The 27,757-nt window shown below is 42.8% G+C and overlaps 1 protein-coding gene across 8 annotated transcripts in view; it reads left to right on the top strand.

Annotated features, from left to right (window-relative positions):
* LOC110529470 (collagen alpha-1(XII) chain) overlaps nt 1-27,757 on the top strand; it is a 102,006-nt gene that overhangs the window by 42,664 nt on the left and 31,585 nt on the right. For 3 of the 8 annotated variants that reach the window (XM_036984854.1, XM_036984856.1, XM_036984861.1), the window contains 27 exons: nt 27-159; nt 3,032-3,168; nt 6,506-6,635; nt 7,303-7,442; nt 8,166-8,298; nt 8,445-8,465; nt 9,074-9,213; nt 13,456-13,585; nt 18,818-18,957; nt 19,179-19,308; nt 19,751-19,890; nt 20,112-20,241; nt 20,674-20,813; nt 20,981-21,104; nt 21,388-21,530; nt 21,656-21,785; nt 22,152-22,294; nt 22,412-22,541; nt 22,707-22,846; nt 23,636-23,765; nt 24,193-24,332; nt 25,948-26,077; nt 26,419-26,558; nt 26,678-26,807; nt 27,057-27,196; nt 27,367-27,496; nt 27,599-27,738. In XM_036984854.1, coding sequence (XP_036840749.1) covers nt 27-159; nt 3,032-3,168; nt 6,506-6,635; nt 7,303-7,442; nt 8,166-8,298; nt 8,445-8,465; nt 9,074-9,213; nt 13,456-13,585; nt 18,818-18,957; nt 19,179-19,308; nt 19,751-19,890; nt 20,112-20,241; nt 20,674-20,813; nt 20,981-21,104; nt 21,388-21,530; nt 21,656-21,785; nt 22,152-22,294; nt 22,412-22,541; nt 22,707-22,846; nt 23,636-23,765; nt 24,193-24,332; nt 25,948-26,077; nt 26,419-26,558; nt 26,678-26,807; nt 27,057-27,196; nt 27,367-27,496; nt 27,599-27,738 — 3,534 coding nt within the window. The remainder of the gene's footprint in view (nt 1-26; nt 160-3,031; nt 3,169-6,505; nt 6,636-7,302; nt 7,443-8,165; nt 8,299-8,444; nt 8,466-9,073; nt 9,214-13,455; nt 13,586-18,817; nt 18,958-19,178; nt 19,309-19,750; nt 19,891-20,111; nt 20,242-20,673; nt 20,814-20,980; nt 21,105-21,387; nt 21,531-21,655; nt 21,786-22,151; nt 22,295-22,411; nt 22,542-22,706; nt 22,847-23,635; nt 23,766-24,192; nt 24,333-25,947; nt 26,078-26,418; nt 26,559-26,677; nt 26,808-27,056; nt 27,197-27,366; nt 27,497-27,598; nt 27,739-27,757) is intronic. The other 5 variants (XM_036984855.1, XM_036984858.1, XM_036984857.1 and 2 more) reach the window with 5 other exon arrangements.

Here is a 27,757-nt window from a genome sequence, read left to right as displayed (position 1 = left end):
GACCATGCCCTTTTCTGTCTCTTTAGATAATTGTCGATGGGACGGTCACCACTGTGGTCCTGACCAAGCTGACACCTCTGACCGAGTACGTGGTCAACGTTTTCTCCGTGACTGGAGAAGAGACCAGCGCAGAGCCGCTGAAGGGCACTGAAACCACCTGTAAGCGTTGCAGCTGTTCTGCTCCCTCGCCTCCTCTCCTCTTCTCCTTTCTGTTTGTCTTCCTCTTCGTCAGTTTCCTCACACAACCTCATCCCAATTACCCAGAGTAAACCTTGAAGTCACCTCCTATAAAGGTGTCCAGGTTCAGCCAATCCAATATCCTTATTTGGATGTCGAATTATGTAAGAAGAGCTACAGTGATAGACAGGAAGTGTACTGAGATGAGTTTCACAACGATGCTATTCGGTTGCTCTCAGGGGTACAGAGATGGTTAAAAGGAAACTTTAATGTGGAGATAGCAGCTCTGATGACTTCCACTCTTGTGGGAGCGCATCTGTTTCATTACGGTACACAATGCTGAAATAAACAACATCCCCTGCCAATCCATGCTCATTGAGCTGTTTTAAATGGGTTAGACAGGGATGGAACTTGTTTATATTGCTCTTGTAGGCCTATTAAACAAGGTCATTTACACAACCAGGGATATATTGGGTCTGATTGGTGGCAGTAAAGTGTTAAACAACAACAAGTTCCCATAGGGTTTCCCATTGGAAAATGCAGAAGTTTAGGTTCCTTATGGGGAGAATAACCATAATCCTCTCCTTCTTGGCTTCATTAAGAGTGTCTTAAGAAAACTGACATAATTCCACATGATGGTTAAGTACACAGGGCTTAGATTTTTATGGTGGACGTTATAAGATATTTCTCACTGTCATAAAGCATTGTTATTGTTTTGTAGGCCGCAACTTAGACACCACCACTGTAGTGTTAGTTCACTTGTGGTTTCCTTTATTTGTCATTTTAAACAAGCACTGTGAGTAGGATCATCATGCTTCTGTCATAAACACAGAGGCTGGATGTGATGTGGGTGGCTGGGTTGTGTTGTGGAGGTCCGTAGACTAGTAGTTAGGTGGTAACTGTGGTTGAGGATGTCTACACTAGTAGTTAGGTGGTAACTGTGGTTGAGGATGTCTCTACACTAGTAGTTAGGTGGTAACTGTGGTTGAGGATGTCTACCCTAGTAGTTAGGTGGTAACTGTGGTTGAGGATGTCTACACGAGTAGTTAGGTGGTAACTGTGGTTGAGGATGTCTACACTAGTAGTTAGGTGGTAACTGTGGTTGAGGATGTCTACCCTAGTAGTTAGGTGGTAACTGTGGTTGAGGATGTCTACCCTAGTAGTTAGGTGGTAACTGTGGTTGAGGATGTCTACACTAGTAGTTAGGTGGTAACTTTGGTTGATGATGTCTACCCTAGTAGTTAGGTGTTAACTGTGGTTGAGGATGGCTCTACACTAGTAGTTAGGTGGTAACTGTGGTTGAGGATGTCTACACTAGTAGTTAGGTGGTAACTGTGGTTGAGGATGTCTACACTAGTAGTTAGGTGGTAACTGTGGTTGAGGATGTCTACACTAGTAGTTAGGTGGTAACTGTGGTTGAGGATGTCTACCCTAGTAGTTAGGTGGTAACTGTGGTTGAGGATGTCTACACTAGTAGTTAGGTGGTAACTTTGGTTGAGGATGTCTACCCTAGTAGTTAGGTGGTAACTGTGGTTGAGGATGTCTCTACACTAGTAGTTAGGTGGTAACTGTGGTTGAGGATGTCTACACTAGTAGTTAGGTGGTAACTGTGGTTGAGGATGTCTACACTAGTAGTTAGGTGGTAACTGTGGTTGAGGATGTCTACACTAGTAGTTAGGTGGTAACTGTGGTTGAGGATGTCTCTACACTAGTAGTTAGGTGGTAACTGTGGTTGAGGATGGCTCTACACTAGTAGTTAGGTGGTAATTGTGGTTGAGGATGTCTACACTAGTAGTTAGGTGGTAACTGTGGTTGAGGATGTCTCTACACTAGTAGTTAGGTGGTAACTGTGGTTGAGGATGTCTACACTAGTAGTTAGGTGGTAACTGTGGTTGAGGATGTCTACACTAGTAGTTAGGTGGTAACTGTGGTTGAGGATGTCTCTACACTAGTAGTTAGGTGGTAACTGTGGTTGAGGATGTCTACACTAGTAGTTAGGTGGTAACTGTGGTTGAGGATGTCTACACTAGTAGTTAGGTGGTAACTGTGGTTGAGGATGTCTCTACACTAGTAGTTAGGGGGTAACTGTGGTTGAGGATGTCTACCCTAGTAGTTAGGTGGTAACTGTGGTTGAGGATGTCTCTACACTAGTAGTTAGGTGGTAACTGTGGTTGAGGATGTCTACACTAGTAGTTAGGTGGTAACTGTGGTTGAGGATGTCTCTACACTAGTAGTTAGGTGGTAACTGTGGTTGAGGATGGCTCTACACTAGTAGTTAGGTGGTAACTGTGGTTGAGGATGTCTACACTAGTAGTTAGGTGGTAATTGTGGTTGAGGATGTCTACACTAGTAGTTAGGTGATAACTGTGGTTGAGGATGTCTCCACACTAGTAGTTAGGTGGTAACTGTGGTTGAGGATGTCTACACTAGTAGTTAGGTGGTAACTGTGGTTGAGGATGTCTACACTAGTAGTTAGGTGGTAACTGTGGTTGAGGATGTCTACACTAGTAGTTAGGTGGTAACTGTGGTTGAGGATGTATCTACACTAGTAGTTAGGTGGTAACTGTGGTTGAGGATGTCTACACTAGTAGTTAGGTGGTAACTGTGGTTGAGGATGTCTCTACACTCCCCCTCTCTTTCTGTCTCTGTCTCTCGCTCTCTCTCTCTCTTTATCTCACTCTCTGTCACTCTCTCATTCTCTCTCTCTTTCTCTCCCTCTTTCTCTCCCTCTCTAAAACTGTTTTCCCTCACAACACCAATGGTTATAAGACCCACTCACTTTCATTCCCCTGCCCCCCTCTCACACTCTCCTTTCTCCCTCTCTTTCCCTTTCTCTGTCATTCTTCTTCCCCAGTACCCTTGCCACTATCGGGTAAGCTGCATATCACTGCTGTCACCCATAGCACCATGAAGCTCAGATGGGACGCCTCCCCGGGGAAAGTCCTCAAGTACATCATCACCTACAAGCCAGATGACGGAGAGCTCAAAGAGGTGACACTATCTAACACCAAACATTTACAAACTGACATCATTGGGAAAGTGTTAGTGAAGAACTCTGTTACTTCTGTGTGTGTTCCAAATGGCACCCAGTTCCCTCCAGAGTGCACTACTTTTGACCAGAGCCATATGGGCTATAATGTAGATTTACGCCTAAATAGACATACCCAAAAGTAATTATTTATCATGAGAGGGCCATAAACAATACCTAGTAATGCTTACACCGCCAGAAATATTAAAATCTCACCTTTCTAGTAAAAATAGTTATACATTTTTGAGGTGTAGTCACTTTTGAGGACACAAGCTCACGTACACAGTACAAATATGATAAAAATATATATTTCCTTTTCAACAAAAGTGGGGATTAGGGTTTGAAATAATTGAAATGCTTTCTAAATATAGTAACAATCAAATTATAAACAACTTATCTAATATTTAACCTTTCTTAAATAATAAATAGATATGATCATACTTAGTGAGTGTACAAAATTGCCACCATTTCATGGTGACTGAGCATTTTCTGCCCAGCACCATTCACCATTCAAATCCCTGCTGACTCATTACAACTTCAGCTTTAAGCACGGGGTGCTGTGACCAAGAAAAGTGGTCTTGTTTAAATTCTATGAAATTATTCATAATTTTTTCATGTTGAGAACACTAAATCTATCTGAGAACATCAAAGTGAGATACTCACTTTCATATGTTTCATATGCATTATTGTAAGTGAAGCTGCAAGATTCATCACCAGGAGAGTTGGATCCTTTGTCTGGATAGGCCAGAAAATGTGACTTGTCGCTGCCTATGCTCACATACTGCATATCAGATGAGAGCGGAGAACGGCATGCGAAGCGGGACTACCAGCGCTGTCACAAAGTGCACAACAATTGATGTTGCGCCGTTCACTGAGGGCCCTGTACACAAAAATGTTGGTTGGAAATGGTCCAGAACCGCTCAAAGTCCTCTAAATAGGGGACAGAGTTTATCAAGGGAAAGTCACAAGTCATTGATGTCACAGGGTGTTATATTAGCTGCACATTCAGTAGACTGCGATCTTGACTCCATGGGCAGGCATGGCCAGAACGACATGCTGAAAGAAGCATACTGGCACCCCAGCACCCCAGTACCTCAGCACCCCAGTATCCCAGTAACTCAGCACCCCAGTACCTCAGTACCCCAGTTTCCCAGTAACTCAGCACCCCAGCACCCCAGTACCTCAGCACCCCAGCACCCCAGTACCTCAGCACCCCAGTATCCCAGTAACTCAGCACCCCAGTACCTCAGCACCCCAGTATCCCAGTAACTCAGCACCCCAGCACCCCAGTACCTCAGCATCCCAGTATCCCAGTAACTCAGCACCCCAGCACCCCAGTACCTCAGCATCCCAGCACCCCAGTACCTCAGCACCCCAGTATCCCAGTAACTCAGCACCCCAGCACCACAGTACCTCAGCACCCCAGTATCCCAGTACCTCAGCATCCCAGCACCCCAGTATCCCAGTACCTCAGCACCCCAGTACCTCAGCATCCCAGCACCCTAGTATCCCAGTACCTCAGCACCCCAGTACCTCAGCACCCCAGTACCTCAGCATCCCAGCACCCCAGTACCTCAGCACCCCAGTATCCCAGTACCTCAGCACCCCAGTACCTCAGCACCCCAGTACATCAGCATACCAGCACCCCAGTACCTCAGCACCCCAGTATCCCAGTACCTCAGCACCCCAGTACCTCAGCACCCCAGTACATCAGCATACCAGCACCCCAGTACCTCAGCACCCCAGTATCCCAGTACCTCAGCACCCCAGTACCTCAGAACCCCAGCACCCAAGTACCTCAGAACCCCAGTACCTCAGCACCCCAGTACCCCAGCACCCCAGTGTCCCCGTACCCCAGTACTTCAGCACCCCTGCATCCCAGCATCTCAGCACCTCAGCATCCCAGCACCCCAGCATCCCAGTACCCCAGCACTTCAAAGATACTGGATACTGGATACATCTCTACCACAGGAGTACTGGATACATCTCCACCACAGGAGCACTGAATAGATCTCCACCACAGGAGTACTGGATACATCTCCACCACAGGAGTACTGGATACATCTCTACCACAGGAGTACTGAATACATCTCTACCACAGGAGTACTGAATACATCTCCACCACAGGAGTACTGAATACATCTCTACCACAGGAGTACTGGATACATCTCCACCACAGGAGTACTGGATACATCTCCACCACAGGAGTACTGGATACATCTCCACCACAGGAGTACTGGATACATCTCCACCACAGGAGTACTGGATACATCTCTACCACAGGAGTACTGAATACATCTCTACCACAGGAGTACTGAATAGATCTCCACCACAGGAGTACTGGATACATCTCTACCACAGGAGTACTGGATACATCTCCACCACAGGAGTACTGGATACATCTCCACCACAGGAGTACTGGATACATCTCCACCACAGGAATACTGGATACATCTCTACCACAGGAGTACTGGATACATCTCTACCACAGGAGTACTGGATACATCTCTACCACAGGAGTACTGGATACATCTCCACCACAGGAGTACTGAATACATCTCTACCACAGGAGTACTGAATACATCTCCACCACAGGAGGTTGGTGGCACCTTAATTGGGGAGGATGGGCTCATGTTATTGGCTGGAGCGGAATTAGTGGAATGGTATCAAATACATCAAACACATGGTTTCCATGTGTTTGATGCCACTCTATTCACTCTGTTCCAGACATTATTATGAGCGTCCTCCCCTCAGCAGCCTCCACTGATCCCTACCCAGATCCTCTCATGGAGCCTCTCTCTGTGGACTTGTGTTCTAAGGTCTATTCCTCTGCGTTGATATTGGAGAACTATCTCTGTTATGGATACCTTTTCTTGATTTTTTTTCTTGGAAGTTGGAAGTGGAAACTGAGGTAAGACATTTCTCAGCATTTCTGCTGGAAGCTTTTTGACTTCAAGAGTTTTTCCTACCATCAAATATCCTCTGGAATTACAAATATAGCCTCAATACTTTTTTTTAAGGACACGGCATATTATTCATATGGCTTTTCTCAAATTCTCTGATGACATTTAGAAATAAAAAGGAAACTTGGAGGGGGAGAAAACAATTCCCAACGTTTTATTGGTTAACATCAATGTTCAAAATACTACAGTTGTCAAGATTTAGCTGTAAATTCAATAGTAATACCACAAATCATAGTTAATGTAGTAGTGCTAATTCATGCCAGTTCTTCAGCAAAAAGAATATTGTTAATTGTTTGTTGTTCCTAAAACCGTTATCCGTTTATCTCTTTTCTGCCAGGTTGAAGTCAATGGAGTTATAACATCCCTGCCTCTTGCCAACCTCATCTCTCAATCTGAGTACGATGTTGCTGTCACCCCAGTTTACGACGCAGGTGTTGGAAACCCAATGCTTGGACAAGCCATTACAGGTAAACAACCGTTTGTGTGATTTATCATTTGGCTGATGAACTGTAGACTAGATATATGAGTGTATCTTGATGGTGAGGGTTGAGTCTGCAGGCCTTCCTTGGATTTTGCCTGTTCCTCAGTCATTCGTCTTTCTAGATGAAGCCCAAACATCAAGTCACTGTTCCCAGAGACTGTATGTATGTATGTATGTATGTATGTATGTAAGTGTGTGTGTGTGTGTGTGTGTGTGTGTGTGTGTGTGTGTGTGTGTGTGTGTGTGTGTGTGTGTGTGTGTGTGTGTGTGTGTGTGTGTTTGTGTGCGAGTCTGGTATCGCTCACTGCATGGGGCCTTGTTCATCATTAATCCCAGATGATTTGAAGAAATGTTGTTTTCCATACACACAGACACACACACACACACACACACACACACACACACACACACACACACACACACACACAAGCACACACACACACACACACACACACACACACACACACACACACACACACACACTCAAAACCCGTTTGTTGGCCATTTATCTATAATATGGACTCACAGCTAAACTGTTCCTCACATGGTTCGCAGCCCCTCTGACGAACGAAATGGCCTTGCCTCATCTCTCAGGACTTCCTCATAATAATCATAATAATCTCCCTCTCTCACATCTCCGTCCATGTGTACAGATGTTGTTCCTGCCCCGCAGAACCTGAAGTTGTCCGAGGTGACCCAGACCTCGTTCAGGGCCACATGGGAACACGGGGCCCCTGACGTGGCCCTCTACCGAATCGGCTGGACCAAGAAGGGAGAGAACAACTTCCAATATGTATGTTGATCTACTCCAGCCGATGGTGTTTGGTGATTCTGGTCTATTTACTGCTATGAAGTGGACTAGGTCTGTTTATACTCTCTTTCTCTCCCTGTCTCTATCTCTCTCCCTTTCTCACCCTCTCTCTCACCCTCTCTCTCTGTCTCCCTCTCTCTCTGTCCCTCTCCTCTCTCTCTCTCTCTCTCTCTCTCTCTGTCTCTATCTCACCCTCTCTCTCTTTCTCTATCTCTCCCCCTCTCTCCCTCTCTCTCTGTCTCTATCTCTCCCTCTCTCGCCCTCTCTCTCTCCCCCTCTCTTTGTCTCCCTCCCTCTCTGTCTCTCTCTTCCTCTCTCTCTCTGTCTCTATCTCTCCCTCTCTCGCCCTCTCTCTCTCCCCCTCTCTCCCTCGCTCTCTGTCTCCCTCTCCCTCTCTCTGTCTCTCTCTCCCTGTCTCTCTCTCTCTCTCTCTCTCTGTCTCTCTCTCCCTCTCTCACCCTCTCTCTCTCCCCCTCTCTCCCTCGCTCTCACTCTCTGTCTCTCTATCTCTCCTTCTGTCTCTGTTTATTTGTTTCTCTATCTCTCTCTTTCTCTCTTTCTCTCTATCTCTCTCTCAATCTCTTCCCTCTCTTTGTCTCCCTCTCTCTTCGTCTCCCTCTTTCTCCATCTCGTTCTGCCCACCCCTCTCTCTCTCACTGTCCCACTCTACCTGTTCCCCCTCTCTCTCACCATCCATCTCTCCAGGCTATCCTGAACAGTGATGAAACGTCCCATTATCTGGAGAACCTGGACCCGGACACCCTGTATGATGTCACCGTCACGGCCATCTACCCAGACGAGTCAGAGAGCGAGGACCTGATTGGCAGCCAGCGCACATGTAGGTTCACCCTTCTGTTCTTCTCCTCTCTCATTCTCCTATCAGTTAACATTCATGTTTTACATTTAGACCACAGATGTGGTCCACAGCGTATTGAAATAACCTTGTTCTTTCCCTGTTGTTCTCATGACGTTCTCTTTTTCCAGTGTTAAAGATGACTACAGCTGGTATGTTATTTGAAACGGAGAAGGACATTATCATTGAAATGTTCATGATTATGATTATAATGGTAATGCGAATGATAATTCAAGTGTTGTTGATGGAAAACACACTTTTATAAAATACATCTGCATGTGCATTGCTGTGCCTTGAAAGAGCTGCAAATGCAAAAGTGTGACTACTGACCCGGCAGCGGCCGGACGTTCCACAACAGACACCTAATTGTCAACCATTTGTCATAATATCATTCCTCGTGTCATTAAATGAATGTCGTTTTTCATGTCATAACATTGTCATTCCTCGTGTCGTTAATGTCAATCATCATCATGTCACAATGTCATTCCCCATCAATGTCCCCATCATTGGAAATGCATGTGTCATATAGTATAGTAACCTTACTGGCTGCTTCACTCTCCATCATGTCGTTTACATGTACTTCATCACCAAATCATGTGTTCTCATCACCTCACCCCCTATCCTCATCATCATCGTTTCATCCAGCTTCCTGACCACCATGTGATTGTGGATTGGTAAAGGCTGCCTAATGTTCCCTGCAGCTATTTTATATAAACCACCACTGTCTTGGGTCAGTGTATTGATTGTAATGTGTTCCTAGCTCCCACTGGACCTCCGCAGAACCTGCAGGTGTTCAATGCGACCACGGTCACTCTGACAGTGAAGTGGGACCACGCCCCAGGCCCCGTTCAGAACTACAAGATCTCTTTCCAACCTGTGGCTGGAGGAAAAGCTCTCTCGGTAAGTACGACACACACCCTCCAGCAGTTTCTTGAAAGCAGTAATCTGTTAACAATTCCCAGACTGTTTTGCAATGACTATGAGTGTATTGTGAGTAACTGATAAGTAGTGTCTACCCAGAACTAACTTCTAAATCCTATGCCCTCTTGGTATGACATCTCTCAGTTCACTTACCTATAATATAGAGGAAGTGGTTCTTGCTCTCTAGTCTGTAACTGAGTGGTGACGTTAGTTGTTATCAGTGTGATGCGTCAGTATCTGTGTGAGGTTTTCTCCAACGTGCCGGAGCTAGTTTAACCCCAATGATCAAACCATAAGTACTTCCCAGTGCAGTAAAAAACTTGATTTTCCTGTGTTTTTTACATAATGGCCTTTTAGTGTAAGAGCAGTTTGAAAAGTCTGCATGATATGCCAGCCTGTTCTGGTGGGATGGAGTTTTGGCCTGCCTGGTGAAATCACCAGGTGGTAAATGAATTAATAGTCTCTGCCAATAACAGCTAGTTTTTAGTTTTCCCCTCCCCACTCAGACCACTCCCAGACAATCATAGCAAAATTCTAGCTTGAGAAATAGCTTTTTGCTAAGAAGATATTTTTGTAATTTTTTTTACCATTTTAATTGAAAACAATCACAGTAAGGTACTTAATTGTTACCCAGAAAGGATTTGATATTGAGATAAAAATGTCTGCATTGAACCTTTAAAGTCAAATGGCTAATTCCGTTCTCATAAAAATACTTAAGCATCACTAAATTGGTTTATTGTAATATGAAATCCCTTTCCTCTTGGGATTTCATATTACAATAAACCAATTTAGAAATGCTTAAGTACAATTGGTGTCCTCCCCGCTATTTTGTCTTTCTCCACATTGTTAGTTTGACGTTAGAATTATGACATGGTCCTCCTATCCAGTCTGTTTGTGTACTTAAAGGAGGTCTGTATCTAGCAGCCAAGACCACATTCTTAACTGATAACTTAATTGTGACCTGCTACGGAAAATGTTAGGAAATACTTTTTTTTGTTTTTCGGTTGACGATGCGCTTATATGAAAATAATTTGGTTAGTTTAAAATGTTTTAAGTGTCTGAGAAGTTATGACAGGGTACCCCAAACATTGTATCAGTTCTCTAAACTATGATTTCAACATGACACCATCGGACAGAGCTGTTACATGTCTATCTAATCCCATCATAGCACATCATTGGAATTATATTATAGTATCGCTGTCCACTTAAAACAGTATGGAGACATACTGCTGTCGGGATGTTGTGGTCTGCAGACGTGTTGATTTAACATAAGCCATATAAGCCAGGCATGACATTCACACGTGGGACCCTCAAGTGCCTGTCTCCAGTGGTATAAAGTACTTAAGTACAAATACTTTAAAGTGCTACTTAAGTCATTTTTGGGGGTGTCTGTACTTTACTTTATAATTTATATTTTTGAAAACTTGTACTTTTACTTCACTGCATTCCTAAAGAAAATAATGTACTTTTTACTCCATACATACCCAAAAGTACTATTTAATTGTTTATGCTTAGCAGAACAGGAAAATTGTCTAATTCACGCACTTATCAAATGAACATCCCTGGTCATCCCTACTACAGTACCTCTGATCTGGCGGACTCACTAAACACAAATGCTTTGTTTGTGAATGATGTCTGAGTGTTGGAGTGCCTCTGGCTATCCTTAAATAATCAAAAACAAGAACATGCTGCTGCCTGTATTGCGTAATATAAGGAATTTAAAATGATTTATACTTTTACTTTTGATACTTAAGTAAATGTTTGCGATTACATTTACTTTTAATACTTAATTATATTTAAATATCAAATACTTTTAGACTTGTACTCAAGTAGGATTTTACTGTGTTACTTTCACTTTTATCTGAGTCATTTCTCGGAAGTATCTTTACTTTTACTCAAGTATGACAATTGGGTACTTTTTCCACCACTACCTGTCTCTTATATAATGGTTTAGTGATGTCGAAATACAAAAAGTGGATGTGTAGTCTAGGTGATCTGCTAAATTAATATGTCAGACAAGCGAATACAATGGAAAATGTATTGTATGTTGTCCATTCCGTGGCTATAACGTTTCATGCCATTGGTAGATGTTGCTTACTGTACAGTTGTAGGATCTTAATTTGATCAGTATTGTCGCTGCAAGATTATTTTAAATCTTATTTAACCTTTTAGTCCATAATGTTGCTTGTACGGTGGTTAGGCTATTAGCTAGAAAAAAATGTGGTTAAATGAAAAGTGCAATACTGTTAATATAACCGTGTGTTAGTGCGAGTTTTCTGTGAATTTATGGAAATCACAAAGCTCATCTGCATTTCCTGCGGTGCAGGAAAATTCTCAGCATCAAAAAAGTGCTCAAATTAAGATCCTACATCTGTAGTTCCCATTAAATGACAGGATACATTTAAAATATTGGCTTGTAGTATTACGAAATTGTTCTTCCATGATGTCTAGTGTCCCTCAAGATCAATGAATCTTCCCTTTATACACTACTAGTTTATGAACACAGTAGTGAAAGAAAGGCAATTGTTCTTTCTTATAAGGTGTTTGAATGAGCAACTCTGTTCACACAAATGGGTAAATAATTCATCCTTGGGGAACCCCGCTTTTGTTTCTGCTAGACTGAAAGGAGGGGAAAGGCATTGGCTGATGAGAGAGTTAGAGAGTTCCCTGGGCTCGGGGAGAAACCGTGTTCGTACTCCACAGCCTCGTAAAAGTCCAAATTGATGTAAGAGCTTTGGAGTTTACATTGGTCATGTTTGGATGGCTTCCCTGTGACAGTGTAGAAGAACTCTGCTTGGCCCCAACCACCCCAATTGGGTAATATTTGGTTGATATGTTAATCAATGAGATTACAACCTCTTTTCACCTACTCAAAAAGACAGTCAATAGTTTGTTGAATACTCAATGTTTTATCACTATGCTTTCAACCATCTAAAAGTATAACCAAATTCCAATGGGAATACAATGTTAGATATATTTTTTTATTAGGACCGTCAAAGTTATCATGTTAATAATGTGTTAATGCTTTGCATTTTTAATGAAGTTAATTGTTTAGATGCCATTGATGACATCTCCATTTTTTTTAGCAACCATTTTGAAGGAGAACTCAATTAGTAGGACTCAATCAAATCAAACTTTAAATGCACTTTAAATACAGTTTGACTTAATTTAGTAATTCTTTAATAATTTAGATTCGTTTTTCTTAGATGGAGACATGAATCCAACATGTTTTTTAAAACTAAATTTACCAAAGATTTAAACCCTAGTCCTGTATGTACAGTATTGTCTATTTTTAGTTGAATCCATGGTTGAATTTACACAATAGCTGTTGATGACTGTCCAAATGCTATATACTGTAGGCTAAAATAGCATCATTGATGATACAGGATTGATAAAGTATGATTACATTTAATTTGCTCTGTTAGATCTACCCTTTGGAAATGACTTTGATAGCAACAGTGAATCTATTATGTTGAGAATTGTCAATGGTTATTCTCAAGATAGCACATTGGAAACAGTCTGTGACAAATATCATAGCTAAGCAGGGCTGGGCTTGGTTTAAAACCCTGGATGGGATACTGAAGTGTAGCTGTAGGTAGATACATTCTCCAGTAGGAGGTACTGCTCAGTCTTTAGTTTTTTTTCTTATACGTTGAAGATCTGATGTTGTTTCAAAGTGACAAATTCAACATATTTTATACAAGGTTTGTCAATGTTGAAAATTGGTTACCATGATGACATAATCCTGTGGTTGAAATATCACCCTCAAAACAACAGTTTGATTACTAATTTCAAATGCAAATGTATTTTCCATGTAGATTCCACAATACAATAAAGTGACAAATTACGTTGAAAAATGTTGATTTCACCAGTTTGTTCCCAGTGGTGAGCTAATGAACTTCAGGGCTTTTTGTCTCTGAGCCGAGGAAAGGGGAAGGGGGATACCTAGTCAGTTGTACAACTCAATGAATTCAACTGAAATGTGTCTTCCCCATTTAACCCAACCCCTCTGAATCAGAGAGGTGAGGAGGGCTGCCTTAATCGACATCCACGTCTTCAGAAAGAGGACAGCCCTGACCATTAAAAGAGTATAGCTTGCCATCCATCTGTCACCCTGTTCTAATAAATTATTGTTTTAACATCGATGTGAGATGTTCTCACTTTACTTCTCCTCTCACAGACAAAAAAAAGCCTCTGACTTTGTTGTCGTCCCCCAAACAGACCCAGGTGGGAGGAAAGAAGAACAGTGTAATCCTCCAGAAGCTGACGCCTGACACTCCCTACTCTGTCACCGTGGCAGCTATCTACCCCAGCGGAGAGGCCAAAGACATCTCAGGCCAAGGAAAGACCAGTAAGTGGACCTGGAACCACCAGACCTGTAAAAGGCCAGAAACCACCTACAACATTCTCTTAAACAACTTCTTAGGGCTGAGATCCCGCTAATGGGATTGATATGACAACAGCCAGTGAAAGTGCAGGGCGCCAAATTCAAAACAACAGAAATCCCATAATTAGAATTCCTCAAACATAGAAGTATTTCACACTTCTTGTTAATCCCACCACAGTGTCCGATTTCAAATAGGCTTTACGGCGAAAGCACCACAAACGATTATGTTAGGTCAGAGCCAAATCACAGAAAAACACAGCCATTTTTCCAGCCAGAGAGAGGAGTCACAAAAATCAGAAATAGAGATAAAATGAATCACTAACCTTTGATGATCTTCATCAGATGACACTCATAGGACTTCATGTTACACAATACATGTATGTTTTGTTCGATAAAGTTCATATTGATATTTTTAAAAATCTCAGTATACATTGACGCATTATGTTCAGTAGTTCCAAAAACATCCGGTGATTTTGCAGAGAGCCACATCAATTTACAGAAATTCTCATAATAAATGTTGATGAAAATACAAGTATCATGCATGGAACTTTAGATACACTTCTCCTTAATGCAACCACTGTGTCAGATTTCAAAAAAGCTTTACAGAAAAAGCAAACCATGCAATAATCTGAGTACGGTGCTCAGAGACCAAACAAGCCAAAAAGATATCCACCATATTTGTGCAGTCAACAGAAGTCAGAAATAACATTATTAATATTCACTTACCTTTGATAATCTTCATCAGAATGTACTTCCAGAAATCCCAGTTCCACAATAAATGTTTGATTTGTTCGATAATGTCCATCATTTATGTCCAAATAGCTACTTTTGTTAGCGCGTTTTGTAAACAAATCCAAACTCACTAGGAGCAGACGAAATGTCAAAAAGTTCTGTTACAGTCCGTAGAAACATGTCAAACAATGTATAGAATCAATCTTTAGGATATTTTTAACATAAATCTTCAATAATGTTTCAACCGGTGAATGCCTTTGTCTGTAGAAAAGCAATGGAACGCGAGCTACCTATCACATGAACGAGCGTCACGAGCTTGTGGCACTCTTCCAGACCAGTGACTCAAAGAGCCCTTATGAGCCCCTCCTTTACAGTAGAAGCCTCAAACAAGTTTCTGAAGACGTTTGATATCTAGTGGAAGCCTTAGGAAGTGCAACATGACCAATATCCCACTGTATCTTCAATAGGGAATGAGTTGAAAAAATACCAACCTCAGATTTCCCACTTCCTGGTTGGATTTTTTCTCAGGGTTTTGCCTGCCATATCAAATCAAATCAAATTTATTTATATAGCCCTTCGTACATCAGCTGATATCTCAAAGTGCTGTACAGAAACCCAGCCTAAAACCCCAAACAGCAAGCAATGCAGGTGTTGAAGCACGTTGGCTAGGAAAAACTCCCTAGAAAAGCCAAAACCTAGGAAGAAACCTAGAGAGGAACCAGGCTATGAGGGGTGGCCAGTCCTCTTCTGGCTGTGCCGGGTGGAGATTATAACAGAACATGGCCAAGATGTTCAAATGTTCATAAATGACCAGCACGGTCAAATAATAGGTCTGGGACAGGTAGCACGTCCGGTGAACAGGTCAGGATTCCATAGCCGCAGGCAGAACAGTTAAAACTGGAGCAGCAGCACGGCCAGGTGGACTGGGGACAGAAAGGAGTCATCATGCCAGGTATTCCTGAGGGCTCAGGTCCTCCGAGAGAGAGAAAGAAAGAGAGAATTAGAGAGAGCATACTTAAATTCACACAGGACACCAGATAAGACAGGAGAAGTACTCCAGATATAACAAACTGACCCTAGCCCGCCGACACATAAACTACTGCAGCATAAATACTGGAAGCTGAGGCAGGAGGGGTCAGGAGACACTGTGGCCCCATCCGATTATACCCCCGGACAGGGCCAAACAGGAAGGATATAACCCCACCCACTTTGCCAAAGCACAGCCCCCACACCACTAAAGGGATATCTTCAACCACCAACTTACCATCCTGAGACAAGGCCGAGTATAGCCCACAAAGATCTCCGCCACGGCACAACCCAAGGGGGGGCGCCAACCCAGACAGGAAGATCACATCAGTGACTCAACCCACTCAAGTGACGAACCCCTCCAAGGGGCGGCATGAAAGAGCACCAGTAAGCCAGTGACTCAGCCCCTGTAATAGGGTTAGAGGCAGAGAATCCCAGTGGAAAGAGGGGAACCGGCCAGGCAGAGACAGCAAGGGTGGTTCGTTGCTCCAGAGCCTTTCCGTTCACCTTCACACTCCTGGGCCAGACTACACTCAATCATATGACCCACTGAAGAGATGAGTCTTCAGTAAAGACTTAAAGGTTGAGACAGAGTTTGCGTCTCTCACATGGGTAGGCAGATCATTCCATAAAAATGGAGCTCTATAGGAGAAAGCCCTGCCTCCAGCTGTTAGAAATTCTAGGGACAAGTAGGAGGCCTGCGTCTTGTGACCGTAGCGTACGTGTAGGTATGTATGGCAGGACCAAATCAGAGAGATAGGTAAGAACAAGCCCATGTAATCCTTTGTAGGTTAGCAGTAAAACCTTGAAATCAGCCCTTGCCTTGACAGGAAGCCAGTGTAGGGAGGCTAGCACTGGAGTAATATGATCACATTTTTTGGTTCTAGTCAGGATTATAGCAGCCGTATTTAGCACTAAGTTTATTTAGTGCTTTATCTGGGTAGCCGGAAAGTAGAGCATTGCAGTAGTCCAACCTAGAAGTAACAAAAGCATGGATTAATTTTTCTTCATCATTTTTGGGCAGAAAGTTTCTGATTTTTGCAATGTTACGTAGATGGAAAAAAGCTGTCCTTTAAACAGTCTTGATATGTTCGTCAAAAGAGAGACCAGGGTCCAGAGTAACGCTGAGGTCCTTCACAGTTTTATTTAAGACAACTGTACAACCATTAAGATTAATTGGCAGATTCAACAGAAGATCTCTTTGTTTCTTGGGACCTAGAACGGGCATCTCTGTTTTGTCCGAGTTTAAAGGTAGAAAGTTTGCAGCCATCCACTTCCTTATGTCTGAAAAACAGGCTTCTAGCGAGGGCAATTTTGGGGCTTCACCATGTTTCATTGAAATGTACAGCTTTATGTCATCCGCATAGCATTGAAAGTTAACATTATGTTTTCGAATGACATCCCCAAGAGGTAAAATATATAGTGAAAACAATAGTGGTCCTAAAACGGAACCTTGAGGAACACCGAAATTTATAGTTGATTTGTCAGAGGACAAACCATTCACAGAGACAAACTGATATCTTTCCGACAGATAAGATCTAAACCAGGCCAGAACTTGTCAGTGTAGACCAATTTGGGTTTCCAATCTCTCCAAGATAATGTGGTGATCGATGGTATCAAAAGCAGCACTAAGGTCTAGGAGCACGAGGACAGATGCAGAGCCTCGTTCTGATGCCATTAAAAAGTAATTTACCACCATCACAAGTGCAGTCTCAGTGCTATGATGGGGTCTAAAACCAGACTGAAGCATTTCGTACACATTGTTTGTCTACAGGAAGGCAGTGAGTTGCTGCGCAACAGCCTTTTCTTAAAATTTTGAGAGGAATGGAAGATTCGATATAGGCCGATAGTTTTTTATATTGTCTGGGTCAAGGTTTGGCTTTTTCAAGAGAGGCTTTATTACTGCCACTTTTAGTGAGTTTGGTAAACATCCGGTGGATAGAGAGACGTTTATTATGTTCAACATAGGAGGGCCAAGCACAGGAAGCAGCTCTTTCACTAGTTTAGTTGGAATAGGGTCCAGTATGCAGCTTGAAGGTTTAGAGGCCATGATTATTTTCATCATTGTGTCAAGAGATATAGTACTAAAACACTTGAGTGTCTCTCTTGATCCTAGGTCCTGGCAGAGTTGTGCAGACTCAGGACAACTGAGCTTTGAAGGAATACGCAGATTTAAAGAGGAGTCCGTAATTTGCTTTCTAATAATCATGATCTTTTCCTCAAAGAAGTTCATTAATTTATTACTGCTAAAGTGAAAGCCATCCTCACTTGGGGAATGATGCTTTTTAGTTAGCTTTGCGACAGTATCAAAAATACATTTTGGATTGTTCTTATTTTCCTCAATTAAGTTGGAAAAATTGGAGGATCGAGCAGCAGTGAGGGCTCTTCGATACTGCACGGTACTGTCCTTCCAAGCCAGTCGGAAGACTTCCAGTTTGGTGTGGCGCCATTTCTGTTCCAATTTTCTGGAAGCTTGCTTCAGAGCTCGGGTATTTTCTGTATACCAGGGAGCTAGTTTCTTACGATAATTTTTTTTCGTTTTTAGGGGTGCAACTGCATCTAGGGTATTGCTCAAGGTTAAATTGAGTTCCTCAGTTAGGTGGTTAACTGGTTTTTGTCCTCTGACGTCCTTGGGTAGACAGATAGAGTCTGGAAGGGCATCAAGGAATCTTTGTGTTGTCTGTGAATTTATATCATGACTTTTGATGCTCCTTGGTTGGGGTCTGAGCAGATTATTTGTTGCAATTGCAAACATAATAAAATGGTGGTCCGATAGTCCAGGATTATGAGGAAAAACATTAAGATCCACAACATTTATTCCATAGGACAAAATTAGGTCCAGAGTATGACTGTGACAGTGAGTAGGTCCAGAGACATGTTGGACAAAACCCACTGAGTTGATGATGGCTCCGAAAGCCTTTTGGAGTGGGTCTGTGGACTTTTCCATGTGAATATTAAAGTCACCAAATTTAGAATATTATCTGCTATGACTACAAGGTCCGATAGGAATTCAGGGAACTCAATGAGGAACGCTGTATATGACCCAGGAGGCCTATAAACAGTAGCTATAAAAAGTGATTGAGTAGGCTGCATAGATTTCACGACTAGAAGCTCAAAAGACGAAAACGTCATATTGTTATACTCACAGACATCATTCAAACAGTTTTAGAAACTTCAGAATGTTTTCTATCCAAATATACTAATAATATGCATATATTAGCAACTGGGACTGAGTAGCAGGCAGTTTACTCTGGGCACCTTATTCATCCAAGCTACTCAATACTGCCCCCAGCCATAAGAAGTGTTAATAGATGTATAATTTTAGAGTACATTCAATGAAGCAGATAACTCTTTTGTGAAGTATTTTGATTTCAGTTCACTCAATATAAAGTAAAATGTTTAAAACACCATATTAAAGTACTTTATGGTTTAATCCAGAGCCTCTGGGTGGAGTGAAGAACCTGCAGGTGACCAACCCCACCATGACCACCCTGAACGTGAAATGGCAGGCAGCCGAGGGAAAAGTGAAAGAATACAAAGTCATCTATGTACCTGCTGCCGGTGGAGCTGAGAGCATGGTAGGACTGGCAGGAAGTCTCTCAGCTTTCTGTTGGCTGACTGTGTAAAAAAATATTCCAACAGTTCACATCTCAAAATTAAATGAGAAATAGCATATTCATGTATTGTTTGAAGTTGTTTGTTTTATGAATCACAAAATATAACAAACAACTATCTTCAGTCAAACAGAGTTGGTAGTAGGCAGACGTTTATAGGTGTGATGTCTTTGTGTAATGTAAAGGAGACTGTAGCTGCCACTACCACCACTACTGTTCTGAAAGGCCTCCTTCCAGACACCCTCTACACTGTCTCACTGGTGCCGGTCTACGAAGTGGGAGATGGACAGAAACAGTCTGAAAATGGAAAGACAAGTAAGACTGTCTGCAATCTAAGTCTAAAGATCTTTAAAGATCTTCTAAAGATCACTTATTAAGTGATCTTTTCAGGGACTGATAATGGCCTTCTAAGAAGCTGATTTATGAAATAAATCCATAAATCTATAAATAACCATCAATGCAGAGGATACCTCTCCATTAAGTCTGTATTTAAACTTCATACAGACTCCTTGCAATGCTAAGTTCAATCAGTATAAAGTTTCAGGGACTGAGTAATGGCCTTCTTAAAAGACATTAGTTTCATCAATGGAGAGGATAACTCTTTACTGCTGTATTTGAACATCATACAAACTCCATTAGATAAGAGAAGTAACATAAGATAATATAGTAATTTATTTAGAACTTTAAGATATTACTTTAATAAGTACTATCAATCAGTATGAAGTTATATTATTGAATCCCTGGTTGGTGTATCTAGAGTCTCTTGGTGGAGTGAAGAACCTGCAGGTGACCAACCCCACCATGACCACCCTGAACGTGAAATGGCAGGCAGCCGAGGGAAAAGTGAAAGAATACAAAGTCATCTATGTACCTGCTGCCGGTGGAGCTGAGAGCATGGTAGGACTGGCAGGAAGTCTCTCAGCTTTCTGTTGGCTGACTGTGTAAAAAAATATTCCAACAGTTCACATCTCAAAATTAAATGAGAAATAGCATATTCATGTATTGTTTGAAGTTGTTTGTTTTATGAATCACAAAATATGACAAACAACTATCTTCAGTCAAACAGAGTTGGTAGTAGGCAGACGTTTATAGGTGTGATGTCTTTGTGTAATGTAAAGGAGACTGTAGCTGCCACTACCACCACTACTGTTCTGAAAGGCCTCCTTCCAGACACCCTCTACACTGTCTCACTGGTGCCGGTCTACGAAGTGGGAGATGGACAGAAACAGTCTGAAAATGGAAAGACAAGTAAGACTGTCTGCAATCTAAGTCTAAAGATCTTTAAAGATCTTCTAAAGATCACTTATTAAGTGATCTTTTCAGGGACTGATAATGGCCTTCTAAGAAGCTGATTTATGAAATAAATCCATAAATAACCATCAATGCAGAGAATACCTCTCCATTAAGTCTGTATTTAAACTTCATACAGACTCCTTGCAATGCTAAGTTCAATCAGTATAAAGTTTCAGGGACTGAGTAATGGCCTTAAAATACATTAGTTTCATCAATGGAGAGGATAACTCTTTACTGCTGTATTTGAACTTCATACAAACTCCATAAGATAAGAGAAGTTAACATAAGATAATATAATAATTTATTAAGCACTTTAAGATATTACTTTAATAAGTATTATCAATCAGTATGAAGTTATATTATTGAATCCCTGGTTGGTGTATCCAGAGTCTCTTGGTGGAGTGAAGAACCTGCAGGTGACCAACCCCACCATGGTCACATTGAACGTGAAATGGGAGGCGGCCGAGGGGAAAGTCAAAGAGTACAAAGTCATCTATGTACCTGCTGCCGGTGGAGCTGAGAGCATGGTAGGACTGGTAATTGACACTGTAGAAAGTGTGGTTACTTTCAAGGGTATGAGTACCTATTTGACGGAATATAGTTGCTTGTCATATTTTGTGATTTGTATCATTAGTTATTGTTAAGTTGGGTGTGGGCAGGCGTTAATAATTGTATTATGTATGTGTAATGTAAGGAGACTGTGGCTGGGACCAACACAGTCCTGAAGGGCCTCACACCCGACACCATCTACACCGTTTCAGTGGTGCCTGTCTACGACGTGGGAGACGGCAAGAAAATGTCTGAGAACGGAAAGACAAGTAAGAAAGTCTGACATTGGGATGAGGGGCCGAGAAATGGATCATTTCAGAGAATCGTCAATAGTGAGGATAGCTCTTCATTAGTGGATTGTAATTCCATGCGATACCAAGTTCATTCAGTGAAAAGTGACAGCCCCATATTTAAGTCTTCTTTGGTATAGCTGTCAAAAGTGAATTTGTAAAAAAGCTATATACATTCATATTGAATCAATTCCACTCTGTAACGGCTTGAGGATATTGACGGCATTTACTTGGAATGATGTTGATGTGTCTTCTACCTCAGGGCCTCTTGGTGGAGTGAAGAACCTGCAGGTGATCAACCCCACCATGACCACCCTGAACGTGCGCTGGGAGCCATTTGAAGGGAAAGTCAAGGAGTACAAAGTCTTCTATGTACCTGCTGCCGGTGGAGCTGCTGAGGCCATGGTAGGATTCTGCTGAGCTGACAGTGTAGAAAGTGTGGTTTCCACATTGCGTGCCATAAAGTTAATTGTGGGTGTGTTTGGAGTGGGCAGAGGTTAATATTTTGGTTGTGTTTGTGTAATCTTTAGGAAACTGTGGCTGCCACTGCCACCAGCACTGTCTTGAGAGGCCTCCTGCCAGACACCCTCTACACTGTCTCACTGGTGCCTGTCTTCGCAGAGACAGAGGGCAGGAGGCAGTCTGAGAACGGAAAGACGAGTAAGACTGGCTGACATCCAAGCAATCATTCCAATACGCACTTCCATGTTTGCAGTACACCTCAGATCCCAGACCAAGCATAAATTCCCAACATTTCATAAATTGTCATCAGTACCTGCTGTATAATGTATATTTGTATTCACTTTTTGTATTTTCCTTTTAAGAACTTAGTCTGTACGATATGGAAGTGTGGAAGATCATTGCTGCCACAAACACATTTTCTTTGTCCGACCATTTAAAAAAAAATTGGATAGCAATAACCTTCTGTAAACAGTGAGTTCTCAATGTAAGATGATTATCAGTAAGATAATAGAGTTACATTGGACATAGAACAGGTTTTCTATATTTTGTTGATTTCCTCACCAGGACCGTTGGGTGGAGTGAAGAACCTGAAGGTGACTGAACCCACCATGACCTCTCTGAAGGTGGACTGGGACCCAGCGGACGGAGCCGTGCGTCAGTACAAGATCTTCTTCGTCCCTGTGGCTGGAGGAACACCAGAGGAAATGGTGGGTCTCTTTCACCTTATCACCTCATAAATAGCCTTAAGCTAATACACTTCCATAAAGCATTTCATCTGCAATCAGTTATCTAATTCAAATAACTTTCCACCTGTTTGTAAACAGGAGCAAGTACCTGGAAGCACCACCACCATCGTTCTGAGGAACCTCAAGCCTGACACACCTTACACAATATCAGTGTTACCTATCTACCCCGTCAGAGAGGGGAAACGTCAGGCTGAGAATGGAAAGACGCGTGAGTAGCAATGTAAAATGAAGTGGTAGCATATGCAATCTCGAAAAGTGATTTGGGAACATTGGAAATATAAACTGAGAAACCTAAAATAATGGTTAACTTGATTTCCCCAATAATCACATAATCGTAGTACCACACTTAAAGTTGTTGAATTTTTTCCCCCAGTGCCTTTGGGTGGAGTGACCAATCTGCAGGTCACCAACCCTACCCACACTACCCTCACCGCCAGCTGGGACGCAGCCGACGGCAATGTGCAGGGCTATAAAGTCATCTACACTCCCGTCGCAGGTGGCCTTGAGATCATTGTGAGTACTCTACTGTACTGTTAACCACACTGCCTCTCCATAGGCCTATTACTCAACAGTGACACGTGATGTCACATTTATGCCAGCCTAACACATTGGCTTCCAATCCTGTGGGAAGAAAGAATCCTGTTTCATTTCATCACCATACTTTGTGGAGTGGGGATTTCGTCAGCCCAACATGAGAAGTTAGCGTTGAGGAGTTAATGTTAAGGACTTAGCGTTAGCCTGCTGTGCTAAGCATGATGAGAGGCTGCAGCAAAGTGGTCGTGCCGCCGTGACGTTGTAGCCTAGTGGCGATGGAGTTCAGGCCAGGTAGGAGCTAACAGTCTGTGAAACAGCTCTGTGATCACAATTATAATGCAATTGACTTTTTGGTTTGGCCGCTTATGTGGAACAAAATCCTCTAAGGCACTGTTTGGTTTATCTGTGTAGAATTGGCCTGTTCCGTGTGGTGTATGCCATAGCTCTCACTCTCAATCAAACCTCCCATCAAAATAAACTCCACAGAAGGGAGATGAACTGGACCAGTAGAAGCTGTAGTTCATGTAGTTTTACAGACCATAGAACAACAGTGGTACATGGGCCTTATCTTGTGGATCTGGTGTATGAAATACCACCTGCATCCAAAATGGCACCCTATTCCTTATATAGTGCACTACTTTTAACCAGCTTAGGTCAGAAGTAGTGCTCTATGTGAGGAATAGGGTGTCTTTTGGGAGGCAGCCATAGTGTTCCTGTATGTCTGTTGGAGCTTCTTTTGGTGAGACACCATCTCGCTCTACTTTGTAGGAGCAAGTATCAGAGAGCACAACCACCACAATTCTGAAGAGCCTCTCACCTAACACACAGTACACAGTCACTGTTCTGCCAGTGTACCCCGAGGGGGATGGGCAGACCCAGGCCAAAGATGGAACAACAAGTGAGTAACGACGACTTATACCACAGCATTGTTGAATACAATATCTTTCTGTGACTTTGTAGCAAGCACAGTCTGCATATGTAGGTGCACATTGCGTCATGATTGCAAGGTGTCCCGATATCTTTTCCAACTGTCCCGTTATCTTTCCCAACTGTCCGGATATCTTTCCCAACTGTCACGTTATCTGGTTTTAATGTCCAATCTAAAATGCCCTTCTAGCCAATCAGAAGTTATTCTTGTATGGAAGTGCATTCTAGAATGGACATTAAAACCAGATAACGGGGCAGTTAGGAAAGATATCGGGACAGTTGGAAAATTGTACAGTGAAAGAGATGAATATATTAGCTCATCTGCAGACATACAATCTATATCATGGTTTTCAAATCAAAGTGATGGCTAAACTACTCTGTTTTCTCTTGGTGCTCAGAGCCCCTGGGCTTCGTGAAGAACCTGCAGGTCATTGAACCCACCACCAGCACCCTGAAAGTGCGCTGGGATGCAGCTGAGGGGAATGTGCGCGAGTACATCATTGTCTACATCCCAACTGCAGGCGGAGAGCAGGACGTGGTACGTCCTGGTAGTCTCACCAACATAGCACCCCTCCGAATTCTCTGAGAATGGTCTACTCCAGTGGAGTCTTGTGGAGGGTGAAATCCATTACAATGAGGCCATCCTTTGATTTAAAGTGACACAAGCCTCGACTCGTGTATTCCCCTGAAGCTAGTCAACATGGTTTCTGCTGGTGTATTCCCCTGAAGCTAGTCAACATGGTTTCTGCTGGTGTATTCCCCTGAAGCTAGTCAACATGGTTTCTGCTGGTGTATTCCCCTGAAGCTAGTCAACATGGTTTCTGCTGGTGTATTTCCCTGAAGCTAGTCAACATGGTTTCTGCTGGTGTATTCCCCTGAAGCTAGTCAACATGGTTTCTGCTGGTGTATTCCCCTGAAGCTAGTCAACATGGTTTCTGCTGGTGTATTCCCCTGAAGCTAGTCAACATGGTTTCTGCTGGTGTATTCCCCTGAAGCTAGTCAACATGGTTTCTGCTGGTGTATTTCCCTGAAGCTAGTCAACATGGTTTCTGCTGGTGTATTCCCCTGAAGCTAGTCAACATGGTTTCTGCTGGTGTATTCCCCTGTAGCTAGTCAACATGGTTTCTGCTGGTGTATTCCCCTGAAGCTAGTCAACATGGTTTCTGCTGGTGTATTCCCCTGAAGCTAGTCAACATGGTTTCTGCTGGTGTATTTCCCTGAAGCTAGTCAACAAGACTTTCTGCTGGTTTATTTCCCTGAAGCTAGTCAACAAGACTTTCTGCTGGTTTATTTCCCTGAAGCTAGTCAACATGGTTTCTGCTGGTGTATTCCCCTGAAGCTAGTCAACATGGTTTCTGCTGGTGTATTCCCCTGAAGCTAGTCAACATGGTTTCTGCTGGTGTATTCCCCTGAAGCTAGTCAACATGGTTTCTGCTGGTGTATTTCCCTGAAGCTAGTCAACATGGTTTCTGCTGGTGTATTCCCCTGAAGCTAGTCAACATGGTTTCTGCTGGTGTATTCCCCTGAAGCTAGTCAACATGGTTTCTGCTGGTGTATTCCCCTGAAGCTAGTCAACATGGTTTCTGCTGGTGTATTCCCCTGAAGCTAGTCAACATGGTTTCTGCTGGTGTATTTCCCTGAAGCTAGTCAACATGGTTTCTGCTGGTGTATTCCCCTGAAGCTAGTCAACATGGTTTCTGCTGGTGTATTCCCCTGTAGCTAGTCAACATGGTTTCTGCTGGTGTATTCCCCTGAAGCTAGTCAACATGGTTTCTGCTGGTGTATTCCCCTGAAGCTAGTCAACATGGTTTCTGCTGGTGTATTTCCCTGAAGCTAGTCAACAAGACTTTCTGCTGGTTTATTTCCCTGAAGCTAGTCAACAAGACTTTCTGCTGGTTTATTTCCCTGAAGCTAGTCAACATGGTTTCTGCTGGTGTATTCCCCTGAAGCTAGTCAACATGGTTTCTGCTGGTGTATTCCCCTGAAGCTAGTCAACATGGTTTCTGCTGGTGTATTTCCCTGAAGCTAGTCAACATGGCTTTCTGCTGGTGTATTCCCCTGAAGCTAGTCAACATGGCTTTCTGATTCTGACTGATATATATTTAATATATATTCTGACTGATATATATTCTATCTTCTTCTTTCTTGAACAGGACCAGGTGTCTGGAACAACGACCACCACTGTTCTGAAGGAACTCAATCCAGATACGGAATACACTGTGACAGTGGTGCCTGTCTACCATGAGATGGAGGGTCTCTCTAGGTCTCAGAATGGAAAGACAAGTGGGTTGAAATGACAGGGTGAAATTAAATGATAAGGGTGGCAGGTAGCCTAGTGGTTAGAGTAACCAAATGGTTGCTTGTTCGAATACCTGAGCCGACAAGGTGAAAAATCGGTCAATGTGCCCTTGAGCAAGGCACTTATCCATAATTAGTGCATGGGGGCCTTACTACTATGGCTGACCCTGTAAAGCAACAAATGTAATTGTACCTATCCGGTGTATATGACGATAAAAACATAGTTTTTCTTCTTAAAAACAAAATGTGTCTGCTACTTGTTCAGGTATTGGCAGCTCGTACAGTACAGTAAGTGTGATGCTGTAACATTGTATCCTCTGCCTCAGATCCTTTGGGTGGAGTGAAGAACATGAAGGTCATCGACCCCACCATCAACAGTCTGTCTGTTCGCTGGGACCCAGCTGTCGGTAACGTGCGCAACTACAAGGTCTTCTACGTGGCCCAGCCAGATGGGAGGGAGCAAATGGTATGTATCATATTCATCTCTCCATCCCTTTTACTGTCAACGCAGTCATGTTTACATTATAATCAACTTGGGTAATTGTCATACAGTGCTAACATTGATCTTCACTTTGCCCTGAACAGGAACAAGTCTCAGGGGGCACCACCAACCTTATCCTGCGTAACCTGGAGTCTGATACCCAATACAATGTCTCTGTTGTCCCAGTCTACCCAGACGTGGAGGGCATACTGCAGTCTGAGATGGGAAAGACAAGTGAGTGAAGCATTTCAGTACTTACTTTAGCTTATGAACATACTCCTCATACTCTAACACAATGGAAGCATATACCTGTCAAAATGTTTCATTTTGAAATGACAGCTTTTTGACAGCTACAAGCTTCCATATCCCGTATTACAGTTGTATGATTCCATATCGGACTAAACTTTACTCAGTAACGGCTTAAGAACATTAGCGTTGACATTTACTTGGAATGATGTTGATGTGCGTCTTCTTCTTCCTCAGAGCCTCTGGGTGGAGTGAAGAACCTGCAGGTGACTGACCCCACAACAAACTCCCTGAGGGTACGCTGGGAGCCAGCTGAGGGGGACGTGCGCCAGTACACTGTCATCTACGCCCCGCTAGCAGGAGGACCTGAACTGAAGGTACAAAAACAACACTTTGTCTCATACGGTATAGAAGCGATATGTGAAGACTCACTGAACTGATCACTTTGAACACTATAAACATGTATGTTGAATACTTGAATAAGCTACCTCTTTATTAGGGTTTTTTTACTCAACATTTTTGCTAATCTGATGACTCTTTTTCTCAGACTATGGTTTCTGGGATGTCAACCAACACCGTTTTGAGGAACCTTGTGCCAGACACAGAGTACAAGGTGACATTGGTGCCTATGTACGGCGATATTGAAGGGAAGAGAAATTCTGAAAATGGAAAGACAAGTACGTCATGACTGAAAAAACAGACCATACAGGGACAAAAAAAAGAGTTACAAAATATAATAAGTGATTTGATGCTAAACTTGTTGTTTTGTGTCTTGTCAGAGGCGTTTGGTGGGGTGAAGAACCTGCAGGTCACCGACCCCTCTACTAGCTCCCTCAAGGTGCGCTGGGAGCCAGCGGAAGGCAACGTGCGTCAGTACCGCCTCTTCTACGTCCCTGCCTCTGGCGGAGCCGAGGACATGGTAAGACCACCAACTATCC

Source organism: Oncorhynchus mykiss, chromosome 8, assembly GCF_013265735.2.
Source record: "Oncorhynchus mykiss isolate Arlee chromosome 8, USDA_OmykA_1.1, whole genome shotgun sequence".
In the NCBI taxonomy this organism is placed as follows: Eukaryota; Metazoa; Chordata; class Actinopteri; order Salmoniformes; family Salmonidae; genus Oncorhynchus; species Oncorhynchus mykiss.
The sequence above is the reverse complement of the archived record's forward strand: the minus strand, read 5'-3'. Positions and strand labels throughout refer to the sequence as shown.